This window comes from Pseudogymnoascus destructans, assembly GCF_001641265.1.
Source record: "Pseudogymnoascus destructans isolate 20631-21 unplaced genomic scaffold scaffold_11, whole genome shotgun sequence".
Classification (NCBI taxonomy): Eukaryota; Fungi; Ascomycota; class Leotiomycetes; order Thelebolales; family Thelebolaceae; genus Pseudogymnoascus; species Pseudogymnoascus destructans.
Window position 1 is genome coordinate 59,555 of NW_020167530.1, and position 11,518 is coordinate 71,072.

The 11,518-nt window shown below is 45.1% G+C and overlaps 2 protein-coding genes across 2 annotated transcripts; one reads left to right on the top strand and one right to left on the bottom strand.

Annotated features, from left to right (window-relative positions):
* The first annotated feature begins 9,269 nt into the window (after positions 1–9,269).
* Positions 9,270–10,366, top strand: TAD2 (tRNA(adenine34) deaminase). The gene is made up of 3 exons (XM_024468512.1): positions 9,270–9,544; positions 9,611–10,085; positions 10,149–10,366. The coding sequence occupies exons 1-3, from the start codon at positions 9,377–9,379 to the stop codon at positions 10,232–10,234; spliced, it is 729 nt and encodes a 242-aa protein (XP_024323908.1). The 5' UTR covers positions 9,270–9,376; the 3' UTR covers positions 10,235–10,366.
* Positions 10,367–10,649: 283 nt separating this feature from the next.
* On the bottom strand, positions 10,650–11,511 carry VC83_04886 (uncharacterized protein). Its single transcript, XM_024468513.1, has 4 exons — positions 11,402–11,511; positions 11,330–11,346; positions 11,063–11,268; positions 10,650–11,003 (listed from the first exon to the last, which is right to left on the bottom strand). The coding sequence occupies exons 1-4, from the start codon at positions 11,459–11,461 to the stop codon at positions 10,717–10,719; spliced, it is 570 nt and encodes a 189-aa protein (XP_024323911.1). The 5' UTR covers positions 11,462–11,511; the 3' UTR covers positions 10,650–10,716.
* Positions 11,512–11,518: the final 7 nt, after the last annotated feature.

The following is an 11,518-nucleotide window of genomic DNA, read 5'->3' on the forward strand; positions in this document are numbered from 1 at the left end:
TATCTAGAAGCTAGCGACGCCGAGGCGCTCGCATATACCTTCATTCGAGTCATATTAGCCGATCATGGGATGCCAGAAGAAATCATCTCAGATAGAGACAAGCTCTTTACTTCCAAATTCTGGAAATCATTGATGGCGCTACTGGGAACAAATCATAAGCTATCAACAGCTTTTCATCCCCAGACAGACGGCCAAACAGAAAGATTAAATCAGACCCTTGAACAGTACCTGCGAAGCTATGTCAATCATCAACAGGATAACTGGGTTCAGATCTTACCCATCGCACAGTTTGCATATAACAGCGCGATGACAGAAGCAACGAAAGTCTCACCGTTCTTTGCCAATTATGGCTACCAGCCAGAAGCATATAGGCAACCAAGACCGGATGAATCACGAGCTGAACAAGCCCTGATCGTGGTGGAACAACTGAAATCGTTCCACGAACAACTTGCGATGGACATCCAATTCTTAAATGAACGATCCGCTGCATACGCAAACAAGAAGTGCAGTATGGAACCTGCCTTCAAGGAGGGGGATAAAGTATACCTACTCCGGAAACATATCAAAACGAAACGACCAAGCACAAAGTTGGACTTCAAGAAATTGGGACCATTCAAAATATTGAACAAAGTCAGCTCAGTTAATTACAGACTGCAGCTACCCAGGAAGTCTAGACTACACCCGGTATTTCATGTCTCACTACTGGAACCAGCAAGAGGAAATACCCCAGTTGCGACCGACACCGAACTCCAACCCGAGAATGAGATAATCGAATATGAGGTCGAAGCGATCCTAGACAGAAGGTTAGTAGGACGTCGAGAAGAGTTTTTGATAAAATGGGAAAATTACGAACCTACGGATAATTCGTGGGAACCAACAAGGAACATCAGCAAAGAACTGCTGGAGGAATATCCACGCCGCCATCCACCAGCCATTGATCCCAAGATGCAGGGGAGTAGGCCAGTGGATCGGAGGAAGCGGGGGTCCCGGTCACAGACGAGGAGGCAGCGCTAACTGCCTGTTCCTCGGCCTCAACAGCATCACGCTTCTCAGCAGCCACACGTTCGGCCTCCTCTGCCGCATCAAGCTCGTCGAGGGTTTTCAAACCTCGCCGGAGCATATCTTTACCACGGGTTCGGATGAGGCGTTTCTGCTTTCGCAGACGAAGTAACTTCGAAAGGGTTTCTTCCTCTTCGCGATCCAGGCGATCCTCCTCCCGTTCGAGCTTCACCCAGTCGGGATGCTCAGGACCCATACAGTCACACTTTTCTTTCAAGTTGCGACGAACGCACTCGGCGCACCGCCGTGAATCATTTGGAGACGACACGCAAGTAATGTTTCGCCTCACGCAGTTCGAGCAAGAATCCATTTCGGGTAGTTCGTATCCGTGGCTCTTTATTCGACGGACAAGATTGTTGCGTTCCTGGAGTTTGCGGGCAGTGTCAGTAGGCATGTTGCATGTTGAAGGACTCGCTGAGGAGCAGCAGAGTCCCGGGGACATGGACGTACTTATAGGATTCGAGACGAATGCCCAGGGGAAGGGAGCGAGTGTTACGACGGAACAAGAAGGCTGGCCAACTACAGGACAGGAAGGAGGGAGGTCGCATGAGACCGGCCCTGGTACCTGGAGGGGCAGCGGGGAATAGTAGTTCCGAAAGTATCACGTGACGGACTCGCAGGATTGTAATGGTGGGTGCACCAGATATGAGAATCTAGCCACCCAAGGAAGGGATGAATTTACTAAGACAACACACTGTCTTAGGAAACAGAGCCAAAGGGTTGTAGCTTAGACTATTCCACAACGCAGCAATCAGGTGTATGATGTGGTGAAGTGGTTTAGACAAGTTGCAACAAATGTTGAGTCTGAGAACTCAGGGGTAAGTCAGAGGTTAACACCTCACTGACTTTTCAGAAACAAGGAGTAACAAGATGAATGCTTGGAAGCTTGGAAAAGACGTGGAAGTATGTGATAGTCGATTTACTGTATTGTCTGCTTGCCCTTTCTTAAGGAAAGGGCAATCCTATTTATGCCAAAGGAGTGTAGTTCTCTCATTTTCCATGACTTTCCATGACTAACCAGGCTTGGTAAATGTATTAGAAATCAAGTGCGACCCACAACTAGCTTGCTAATCATGTAGTGAACGTAAGAGAATCCCATAGAACCATCTCTTGGGTTCCTAGCCTATAGGAAGTGAAAAGGAGGTCCAAGGTCAGAGTACCTATAGATAAATTATGTCATAACTTAACCAATCTTGTGGGTAACTAAGGAGCGATGACGTGTAATGAATCATAGAGGGTTGTAGAAGCTTCTAGAGCTATCGTTCATGTTCCTAGGCCTCTAGTTGGTAGAGATATGCCATGTGGTAGTATTGGCCCACCCCCTTAAGGAGGAGATTTTCTTAATAACTTGTTCAATGAGTGTCCAAATGATATGCCGTGATGTATGTAGCATAAACAGATGTAGTAGAAGAGTTTGCAGCAATCGTTGAGTAGTATTGCTTCTGTTGTTGGTGTGATAAGCCAAGATATGTATGGTGACTTGTAGGTTTGAGGAGGAGATTTCTAAGTTTGCTCTTGAGTTTGATAGCAAACTGAGTGCAACGAATGTCAGTATGACATGATCCCCCTTTTAAGGACGTTTGTTGGCTGTCTGCTTGCCCTTTAGCCAGTTGGCTTTCTTAGAAAGAAATTCTAGAATGAGCTTAGATGCATTTTTTAGATTTCTCTTAGGCTCCCAAGTGTTGTCACTTGTAGGATAGCCTTTCCACTTAACGAGGAAGTAGTCCTGACCTCTAAGTGTCTTTTTGTCAAGGATAGACTCTACTTCATATTCTGGTTGATCCAAGATCAGAACAGGAGGTGGAGGAGACTGAAGTGGTCTTAAGGAACTTTCTTGTGCCTTAGACAAGAGAGATGCATGGAAGACATTATGGATAGTCCAAGTAGGTGGTAATGCAAGCTCGAAAGCATTCTTGCCAATAGTCCTTGTGATCTTAAAAGGTCCAAGTCTTTTAGTATCAAGTTTGTCTGAAGGTCTAGTAGTTGTGATATGTCTTCTAGACAAAAAGACTTGATCACCAACTTTGAATTGTGGTGCAACCACCCCCCTGTTAAAGGCCTGAGCCTGCTCGTCTTGTGCACGCTGTATTTGAACCTTGAGATAGTCCTGGAGGCCCTTAAGGTAGATGATTCTTTCAGTAGCAGAAGGGTTTTTGAAATTTTCAGGACAATTCAGTTCTGCCACTTCAAACCTAGGGTGATAACCATAGTTTGCATAGAAAGGTGTCTCTTTTGTGGTGTTAGAGACTGTGTTGTTGTAAGCAAATTCTGCAAGATGGAGAAGATCTGCCCAGTTGTCTTGAGCATAGTTTGTATAAATTCTTAGATATTGTTCAAGTACAGAGTTGACTCTCTCTGTCTGGCCATCTGTTTGAGGGTGATAAGCTGTAGAGAAGCGTTGTTCCATGTTTAAGAGTTTAGAGAACTCCTTAAAAAAGTTTGAAGTGAAAACTGCTCCCCTATCTGAGATCCAGTGTCCAGGAATTCCATGATATTTAAAGACCACCTTGAGGAATAGCCACGCAAGTTCAGAAGCTGTGATAGTCTCATTGCAAGGCTCAAAGTGTGCCATTTTTGTGAGCCTTTCTACCACCACAAGGATAGAGTCATAAGGGGTAGCACCCCCTTTTGGGATAGAAGGAGGCAACTTGACTATAAAGTCAATGGATATGGAGTCCCATGGGCGTTCTGGTATAGGTAGAGGCTGCAAGAGGCCATAGGGCTTTTGCCGTGTAGGCTTGTTCAAGTTGCAAGTAGTGCAAGAAGATATATAGTCTTGAAGAGTAGTCCTTAGACTAGGCCAGTAGAACTTTCTTGTTAGAAGTTCATAAGTTTTTGCAAAGCCAAAGTGCCCTGCAGCTGGAGCATCATGGAACTGCTGTAGGAGGTGTAGCTGTAATTGTTTATCCCTTGGGACATAGATATAGTTCTTGAATAAGAGAAGTCCATGCTGATTTTTTGAGAAATTCTGTAGTCCAACTTTCTCAAGAGAGGAACCTTTCTTCTGGAGGTATTCCAAAGTTCTTTTCGCAAAGGGATCATGGTTGTAAGCATCTTTGAATGCTTTAAGAAGTGTTGCTGAGGGTGTATAGTCTTTAAAGGTCTCTGGTTCCTGAGAAGAGGTAATGGGGGCAACTTGGTCTTGAGGGGATAAGTTTACCCCTAAGTCCTCTGTAGTACTAAGGTTGCTTAAAGATGCTGCTATAAGCTTTGCTGAGTCTAGCAGAGCCTTTGTATTGCTAGTTTTAGCAGAATCTTGGTAGTCATGTCTTCTTGAGAGGAGATCTGCTCTTTGATTCTTGGCCCCTGAGACATGTTTTATAACAAAGTCAAAACCTCCTAGTTGTTCAGACCACCTTGCTTGTCGTCGATTGAGCTGTTTAGTGGTTGTAAAGGTCAAGAGATTTGAATGGTCACTGTAAATAGTGATAGGATAGTTTGCCCCTTCAAGGTAGCATCTCCAATGCTTTAGAGAACATACTATGGCAAGCAGTTCCTTGTCTGTAATGGGATAGTTTTGTTCAGCTGCTGATAGCTTTCTTGAGTAAAATGCCACAGGCTGTAGCTCTTCTTGTTTGTCTTTTGGAGCTTGGTATAAGATTCCAGAAATGGCAAAATCTGAGGCATCTGTCTCAAGAGTGGCAGGTTTCAAGGGGTTAAAGTGTAGTAACATTTTCCCTTCTTTAAATTCTCCTTTAAGAGCATCGAAAGCATCTTGCTGTGTCTTATCCCAGTGATACAAAGTGTCCTTGTGAAGTAATTGAGTAAGGGGTAAAGCCAAGGATGTATATCTTGGTATAAACCTCCTGTAATAGTTGGCAAACCCAAGGAAAGACTGAACCTCTTTAATGCTGGAAGGAATAGGCCACGTTTGTACTGCTTTTGTCTTTTCAGGGTCCATCTGAATGCCTTCTGTTGAAATTCTATGTCCTAAGAAATCAACTTGAGACATATGGAAAAGACATTTCTCAAGTTTGCAAAAGAGTTGTGCTTGAGATAGCTTCTCTAAGACTTGTCTAACATGTAGAACATGCTCTTGAGTGTCTAAAGAGTATATAAGAATGTCGTCTAAGTAGACAACAACAAAGATATCCAAGTAAGGTCTTAGAATATCATTCATGAGAGCTTGGAAAGAAGCAGGTGCATTGGCAAGCCCAAAAGGCATTACCTGGTATTCAAAATGACCATAGCGTGTTCTGAATGCTGTCTTCCACTCATCACCTTCCTTGATGCGTATCAGGTTATAAGCTCCCCTGAGATCTAACTTGGTAAAGATCCTTGCTGAAGAGAGCCTATCTATGAGCTCAGGGATAAGGGGTAAAGCATATCTGTTTTTAACAGTGACTGCATTAAGGCCCCTATAATCAACACAGAGACGCAAGGAGCCATCTTTCTTCTTGACAAAGAGAATGGGAGCTCCTGCTGGTGAGGAAGAAGGTCTGATAAAGCCAGAACTAAGGTTCTCATCTAGGTATTCTCTGAGAGTTTTCAGCTCTAATTCAGATAGAGAGTAGATAGGGCCGTAGGGAGGCATTGAGCCTTCTGCGAGTGGTATCTCATGGTCATAAGGCTGGTGCTTTGGCAGAATTGATGCCTTTGCCTTGTCAAAAAGATGTTGGTAGTCTTGGTATGCTAAAGGCAAAATGACCTCCTGAGATGATTTCTCCAAATCTGAAGTAGCTGCTATCTCCAGGACAGGTTGGAAAGGTTTAACCCATATCAGAGATGATATATCGTCCATAGTTTGGTCAAAATCCTTGATCTGGGACAAGTTTGAGTCTTGGACCTGAATAGGGGTAACTGAGGCTTGAAGGGTTTTTTCAGTATTGAGCTCAGGATTTGAGCTAAACCCAAGCGATAAATGCTTCCAATTGATAGTTGGATCATGCCTTTGAAGCCATGGAAGACCTAGGATGACTGGGTACTTCATTGGTATAACATCTAAAGAGATGGTGTCTGAAAATGTTGATTTTCCTAGGGGAATCTCAAGTTTGAGTACTGGGGTGTTGCAGGTAATGGAACCTGAACTGATAGGAGTTCCATCAATGACTCGGAGCAACTCTGGAGTGCGTTTGGGAATTGTAGGTAACTGGTGTGTCAAGATGAGGTCTTGAGATATAAAGTTGCCTGTTGCCCCTGAGTCTATCATAGCCCTTGTAGACAACACCTGTTGTTTGAAATGGAGTTGAATAGGGATTAACAGGTGTGTGAGACTCTGAGAAAGCACCATCGACACATCTTTGTTGTCTAGGGGAGAAGTTATAGTCTCAGTTGAAGTTGTGCCTGCTAGGGATTTTTCAAGTTTTTCAGGAATAGCAGTTGTGACTGTGTCTGAGGCTGCTATATGTTTTGAATCAGCACTCCCCCGTGCTGAATAGCACTCCTGAATTCTGTGTCCCCCTTTGCCACAGTATAAACAAAGGTTGTTGTCCATTCTGTGTTTTCTTTCTTGAGGGGTAAGTTTACCCCTTTTCAGTTTTTGAGGGCTTCTTGTAGGCTGAGGTGCTGGATTTGCTGTAGATCTCTTTATAGAGGCGTCTAAGTCCATAGGTTCAGGTGCTGAGTCCTTAGCAGTTGGTGTAGAGGTGTAATTGTTGAAATTTCTTGTTGGATGCCAGTCTTGGTTCTTCTCCTTTCTTCTTTCAAAAAGCCTATCATCAAGTCTGACAGCTTTCTCTATAAGCGTTTGAAGTGTTGTAGGGCGTTCTTCTTTGCTGAGTTCATCCTTAATAGAGCTCTTGAGCCCTTGGTAGTAAGTGAAGACTAAGGCTTCTTCATTCCAAGTCAAGTGAGAAGTGATTCTCCTAAATTCTGTTGTATACTGAGCAGCAGAGGTCTTTTGACATAGCTTCTGTAGCTCTCTTTCTGCTGTAGCAGTTTCGTTGATGTCTCCAAAGGTCCTGGTAAGTTCCTCTTGAAACTGGTCATAAGAGGTAATCAAAGGTGTAGTGGTATTTTGGTTGTTGCCACTAAGTCTTCTAAGATATGGCTCAAAGAAGTTGAATGCAGATCCACGGAGGTAGCTGGCAGCGAAATAGATCTTCTGAATGTCCGAGGTGAACTGATGAGGCCTGAGGGTGAAGTAGATGTCCAGTTGCATAAGGAATCCCTTCAACTTCCTCCTGTCTCCATGGTATAAATCTGGTGTTTGCACTTTAGGAAGTGCACCTGGGGTACTCGAAATAGCCAGAGGAGCTGTGGGAAGCTCTGTATGATGTGTCTGAGTTGAAGATTGTGTTGCTGAAGTGTTGGCTTGAAAGGTGTTTTCCAAATTCTCAAGTTTGTTTGCTATAGTTTGTATAAAGGCAAACAGTTGTTGCATCTGCTGTTCAGCAGTAGTTGTAGGAGCTTGGTCGTCCTCCATTGTAGTATCGAAGTGCTGCTATAGAAATAGTTGAAGCTTGAAGCAGGCAAGGTGTAATGGTGGGTGCACCAGATATGAGAATCTAGCCACCCAAGGAAGGGATGAATTTACTAAGACAACACACTGTCTTAGGAAACAGAGCCAAAGGGTTGTAGCTTAGACTATTCCACAACGCAGCAATCAGGTGTATGATGTGGTGAAGTGGTTTAGACAAGTTGCAACAAATGTTGAGTCTGAGAACTCAGGGGTAAGTCAGAGGTTAACACCTCACTGACTTTTCAGAAACAAGGAGTAACAAGATGAATGCTTGGAAGCTTGGAAAAGACGTGGAAGTATGTGATAGTCGATTTACTGTATTGTCTGCTTGCCCTTTCTTAAGGAAAGGGCAATCCTATTTATGCCAAAGGAGTGTAGTTCTCTCATTTTCCATGACTTTCCATGACTAACCAGGCTTGGTAAATGTATTAGAAATCAAGTGCGACCCACAACTAGCTTGCTAATCATGTAGTGAACGTAAGAGAATCCCATAGAACCATCTCTTGGGTTCCTAGCCTATAGGAAGTGAAAAGGAGGTCCAAGGTCAGAGTACCTATAGATAAATTATGTCATAACTTAACCAATCTTGTGGGTAACTAAGGAGCGATGACGTGTAATGAATCATAGAGGGTTGTAGAAGCTTCTAGAGCTATCGTTCATGTTCCTAGGCCTCTAGTTGGTAGAGATATGCCATGTGGTAGTATTGGCCCACCCCCTTAAGGAGGAGATTTTCTTAATAACTTGTTCAATGAGTGTCCAAATGATATGCCGTGATGTATGTAGCATAAACAGATGTAGTAGAAGAGTTTGCAGCAATCGTTGAGTAGTATTGCTTCTGTTGTTGGTGTGATAAGCCAAGATATGTATGGTGACTTGTAGGTTTGAGGAGGAGATTTCTAAGTTTGCTCTTGAGTTTGATAGCAAACTGAGTGCAACGAATGTCAGTATGACAATGTTGGGTGCTTTAGTGTTCTTAAACGCATGTATGGGCGTCAAATTGAGACCTTTATTAAGGCTCATATAAACCATATTACAAAGGTTGAGTTTTTTATAGCTTTCCACGCAGCTTATAACCAGTCAATAACAACTCAAAACGCCAAAGCTGGATTTCGCGGACCTGGTTTAGTGCCCTTTGATCTGCAAGTAATTATTTCAAAGCTAGACGTCAAGTTGCGGACTCCTACACCTACAGGACCCCCCTCTATAGATGCTGATCCTTGGGTTTTTGAAACGCCTCACAACCCAATAGATGCTCTCTCACAGACTACTCTAGTTAAAAATCGCATTGCACGGCACCAAGGAAGCTCGCCAACCCCCATTTTTGCTACTGTTACTGCATTAGCTAAAGGGACAGAGATTTTGGCACATGAAATGACTTTATTGTCAGCTGAAGTCCGCACCCTTCGAGCAGCAAACGAAGCTCTTAGCAAACGCCGGAGGGCTAAAAAGTCTCGTGTCCATCAAGGGTGTGCACTTTCTGTAGGGGATGCACATGATGATTTGTCCCAAAGGGCAGTTACGGAGCAAATAAATCGCGAGAAGCGCTCTGGAGGGGTTGGTAGGAATGAGGGGCAACCAGGTGTACGACATTGTGGCACTTGCGGGGGGGCTGGCCATAATGCACGAACTTGTCAGGAGGTCATAGAAGTACTTAGCTCATCAGATTCTGAATAGTTTTAGTTTTAATACATGTTGTGGTTGTTTAATTATACCTTACAGTGGTGGGTATAAAAAAGTTTCACGACTCGGTGACATTCACGACTCGGTGTACAACCACGTTAGTCATGATTATTATGATTATTTGTGCTAACCCTGACGTTGAATAATTTTGCTAACCCTGACTGTTGAGGTGGTACGTAGTTGGTTTTAAATCTACTTGAAATAATATTCTCGCTAGAATATTAATACACTTTCTCCATGAAGAGGAAAACAATTAGTGAAGAGACTGGGAAAACAAAAATGGACGCTCCTGCCAATATTGATGGCAGTGAGCATCCTGCTAACCCGCTTCCCAACCCTCCTGAGACCTTTCCTCCAAAGGAGCGGCCTCTCCATGAAGGTTTTATGCGGGAAGCGTTGGCAATGGTATGTCCCATCTTCTTATATTGTCAAATTAGACCCCACTAAAGCCTCTATACTCACCAAACACAGGCGCAACTTGCCCTCGACACAGACGAGACCCCTGTCGGCTGTGTCTTTGTGCACAATGGGGCTGTCGTCGCCCGCGGCATGAACGCCACCAACCGCACCCTCAACGGCACACGCCACGCCGAATTCATCGCCATTGCCTCGCTCCTTTCACCGACGCCCCTCCCAGCGTCAACCTCCCCAAACGACCTACCCCACTTTGATCCCTCAGGGCCGGCCTACACTGCCGATGTTCTCCTAGAATGTGATCTTTATGTCACGGTTGAACCGTGCGTCATGTGCGCCTCCTTGCTCCGGCAGTTCGGGATCAGGAAGGTCTATTTTGGCGCTGCGAACGACCGCTTTGGAGGGACAGGCGGTGTGTTGAGTATTCATGACTGTGAAGCAGTAGACCCGGCGTACGAGGTCAGTGGAGGCTGGCTGAGGGAAGAGGCGATAATGATGCTGCGGCGGTTTTACGTACAGGAGAATGGGAAAGGTGAGATTCCACTAGAATTGTTTGGCAGGTTTTTCTGAAGACATGTGCCCTAACTGATTATAGCACCTGCGCCGAGACCGAAGAAGGAGAGAGTTTTGAATCTTGAAGTAGAACCGTTGGTTAAGCCAACTGCTGATAGTGCGAGTTAAATTTTGGGAATAGGGTCTTTTGTGGCACAGCACTGAAGAGGTGGACGGACGAAGTACATGTATATCACGAAGAATTTACGTAGATTTAGGCAAGGAAGGTAACTTTACAATTGTTTTGTAGAAGATGCTGAACAGTCCTGAGCAATGAAGCGAGCTAAACTTGCCGCTGGCTCCATCAAAAGTGGCTGTATGAATCCTCAGAGAGCCACATTCCCATCAGTAGCTTTGCCGGCTAACAACAATACCCACCATGCATACGTTTCGTGTATTTGGGATGGGTGCCTCGACTGACAACAAGAAGTGCCGCAGCATTGGAACCAACGGAATTGCTGACCCACCGTAACACTCAAAGAGATGGATGATATCGTAGTGACATCAAGACATATCAATCACTCATATGGCGGACGTAATATAACAGTGTCTAGAAATCTCATTGGATATGTACAACTTCACTCCATTTTCCCAAAATAATTATGGACACATCAGATCCCGCCTGCCTTTCCCAAACGCTCGGCCTCCAATTCCCTCTCGGCTTGCTGATAGTATTTCGCGGTATCCACACCGTGCTGGTTGTGGTTCACAAAGTTGAACCATGGCATGACGTGCAGAAACACGCCAGAGTACCGCGAGTTCCTGGATGCAACGCCCTGCATGTATGGAGTAAGTGAGCTCTCGCCGTAGAGGGACTCGCCTTTCTTGACTTTCGAAACCATCTCCGTCATGTCCCTCTCGATCTCACGGGAGTTCTCGCTGAAGCCGTAGAAGCGAACTGTATTGACAAATGTTAGCAGATGAGCGCGACCTAGACACAACCGGGCGGGAACATACGAATGGAGCGCTGGTACATCGTGAGGAAACCAGCGGTAAGCCCAACAAACCCAGCCAGGCGCATAACCGGCGCAAAACCACTTTTGCCGACGTACGATGGGGCAATTTTCTCCCATGTGAGCATCAGGCCGGGCCCGGCAGCGGCGACCACAGCTCCCGTGGCATAATCCGACGGGCGAGTGTAGGCCAATACACGCTTGACATGTCTGTTCTAGTTAGTATCGCACTGTTATCTGGCAGAGGCCTGTTGGTTGTTGTGGTACGTACGGATCAGAGTCGATGAGCTGTAATTGCCGGGTTAGCAGGATTCTCGAAGCAAGAGGGGCCATGGAGACATACAGGATAGGCAGTGTTGACTTTCTTCGCTGGCACGAACGGCCGCTGCTCGACGTTCGACATTGTGAAGGCGCAATGGTGGACAATTTCGTGTGGAAGTGCTCGTGGCGAGGTTGACAT

What these genes read in the sequence shown, in the direction of transcription:
- TAD2 (XM_024468512.1), top strand. Translation starts at nt 9,377, where the DNA reads ATGAAGAGGAAAACAATTAGTGAAGAGACTGGGAAAACAAAAATGGAC. An exon ending in TGCGGGAAGCGTTGGCAATG is followed by an intron (nt 9,545 to 9,610) that starts GTATGTCCCATC and finishes CACCAAACACAG; the next exon opens with GCGCAACTTGCCCTCGACAC. An exon ending in CGTACAGGAGAATGGGAAAG is followed by an intron (nt 10,086 to 10,148) that starts GTGAGATTCCAC and finishes AACTGATTATAG; the next exon opens with CACCTGCGCCGAGACCGAAG.
- VC83_04886 (XM_024468513.1), bottom strand. Translation starts at nt 11,461, where the DNA reads ATGTCGAACGTCGAGCAGCGGCCGTTCGTGCCAGCGAAGAAAGTCAAC. An exon ending in GATGTACCAGCGCTCCATTC is followed by an intron (nt 11,004 to 11,062) that starts GTATGTTCCCGC and finishes TTGTCAATACAG; the next exon opens with TTCGCTTCTACGGCTTCAGC.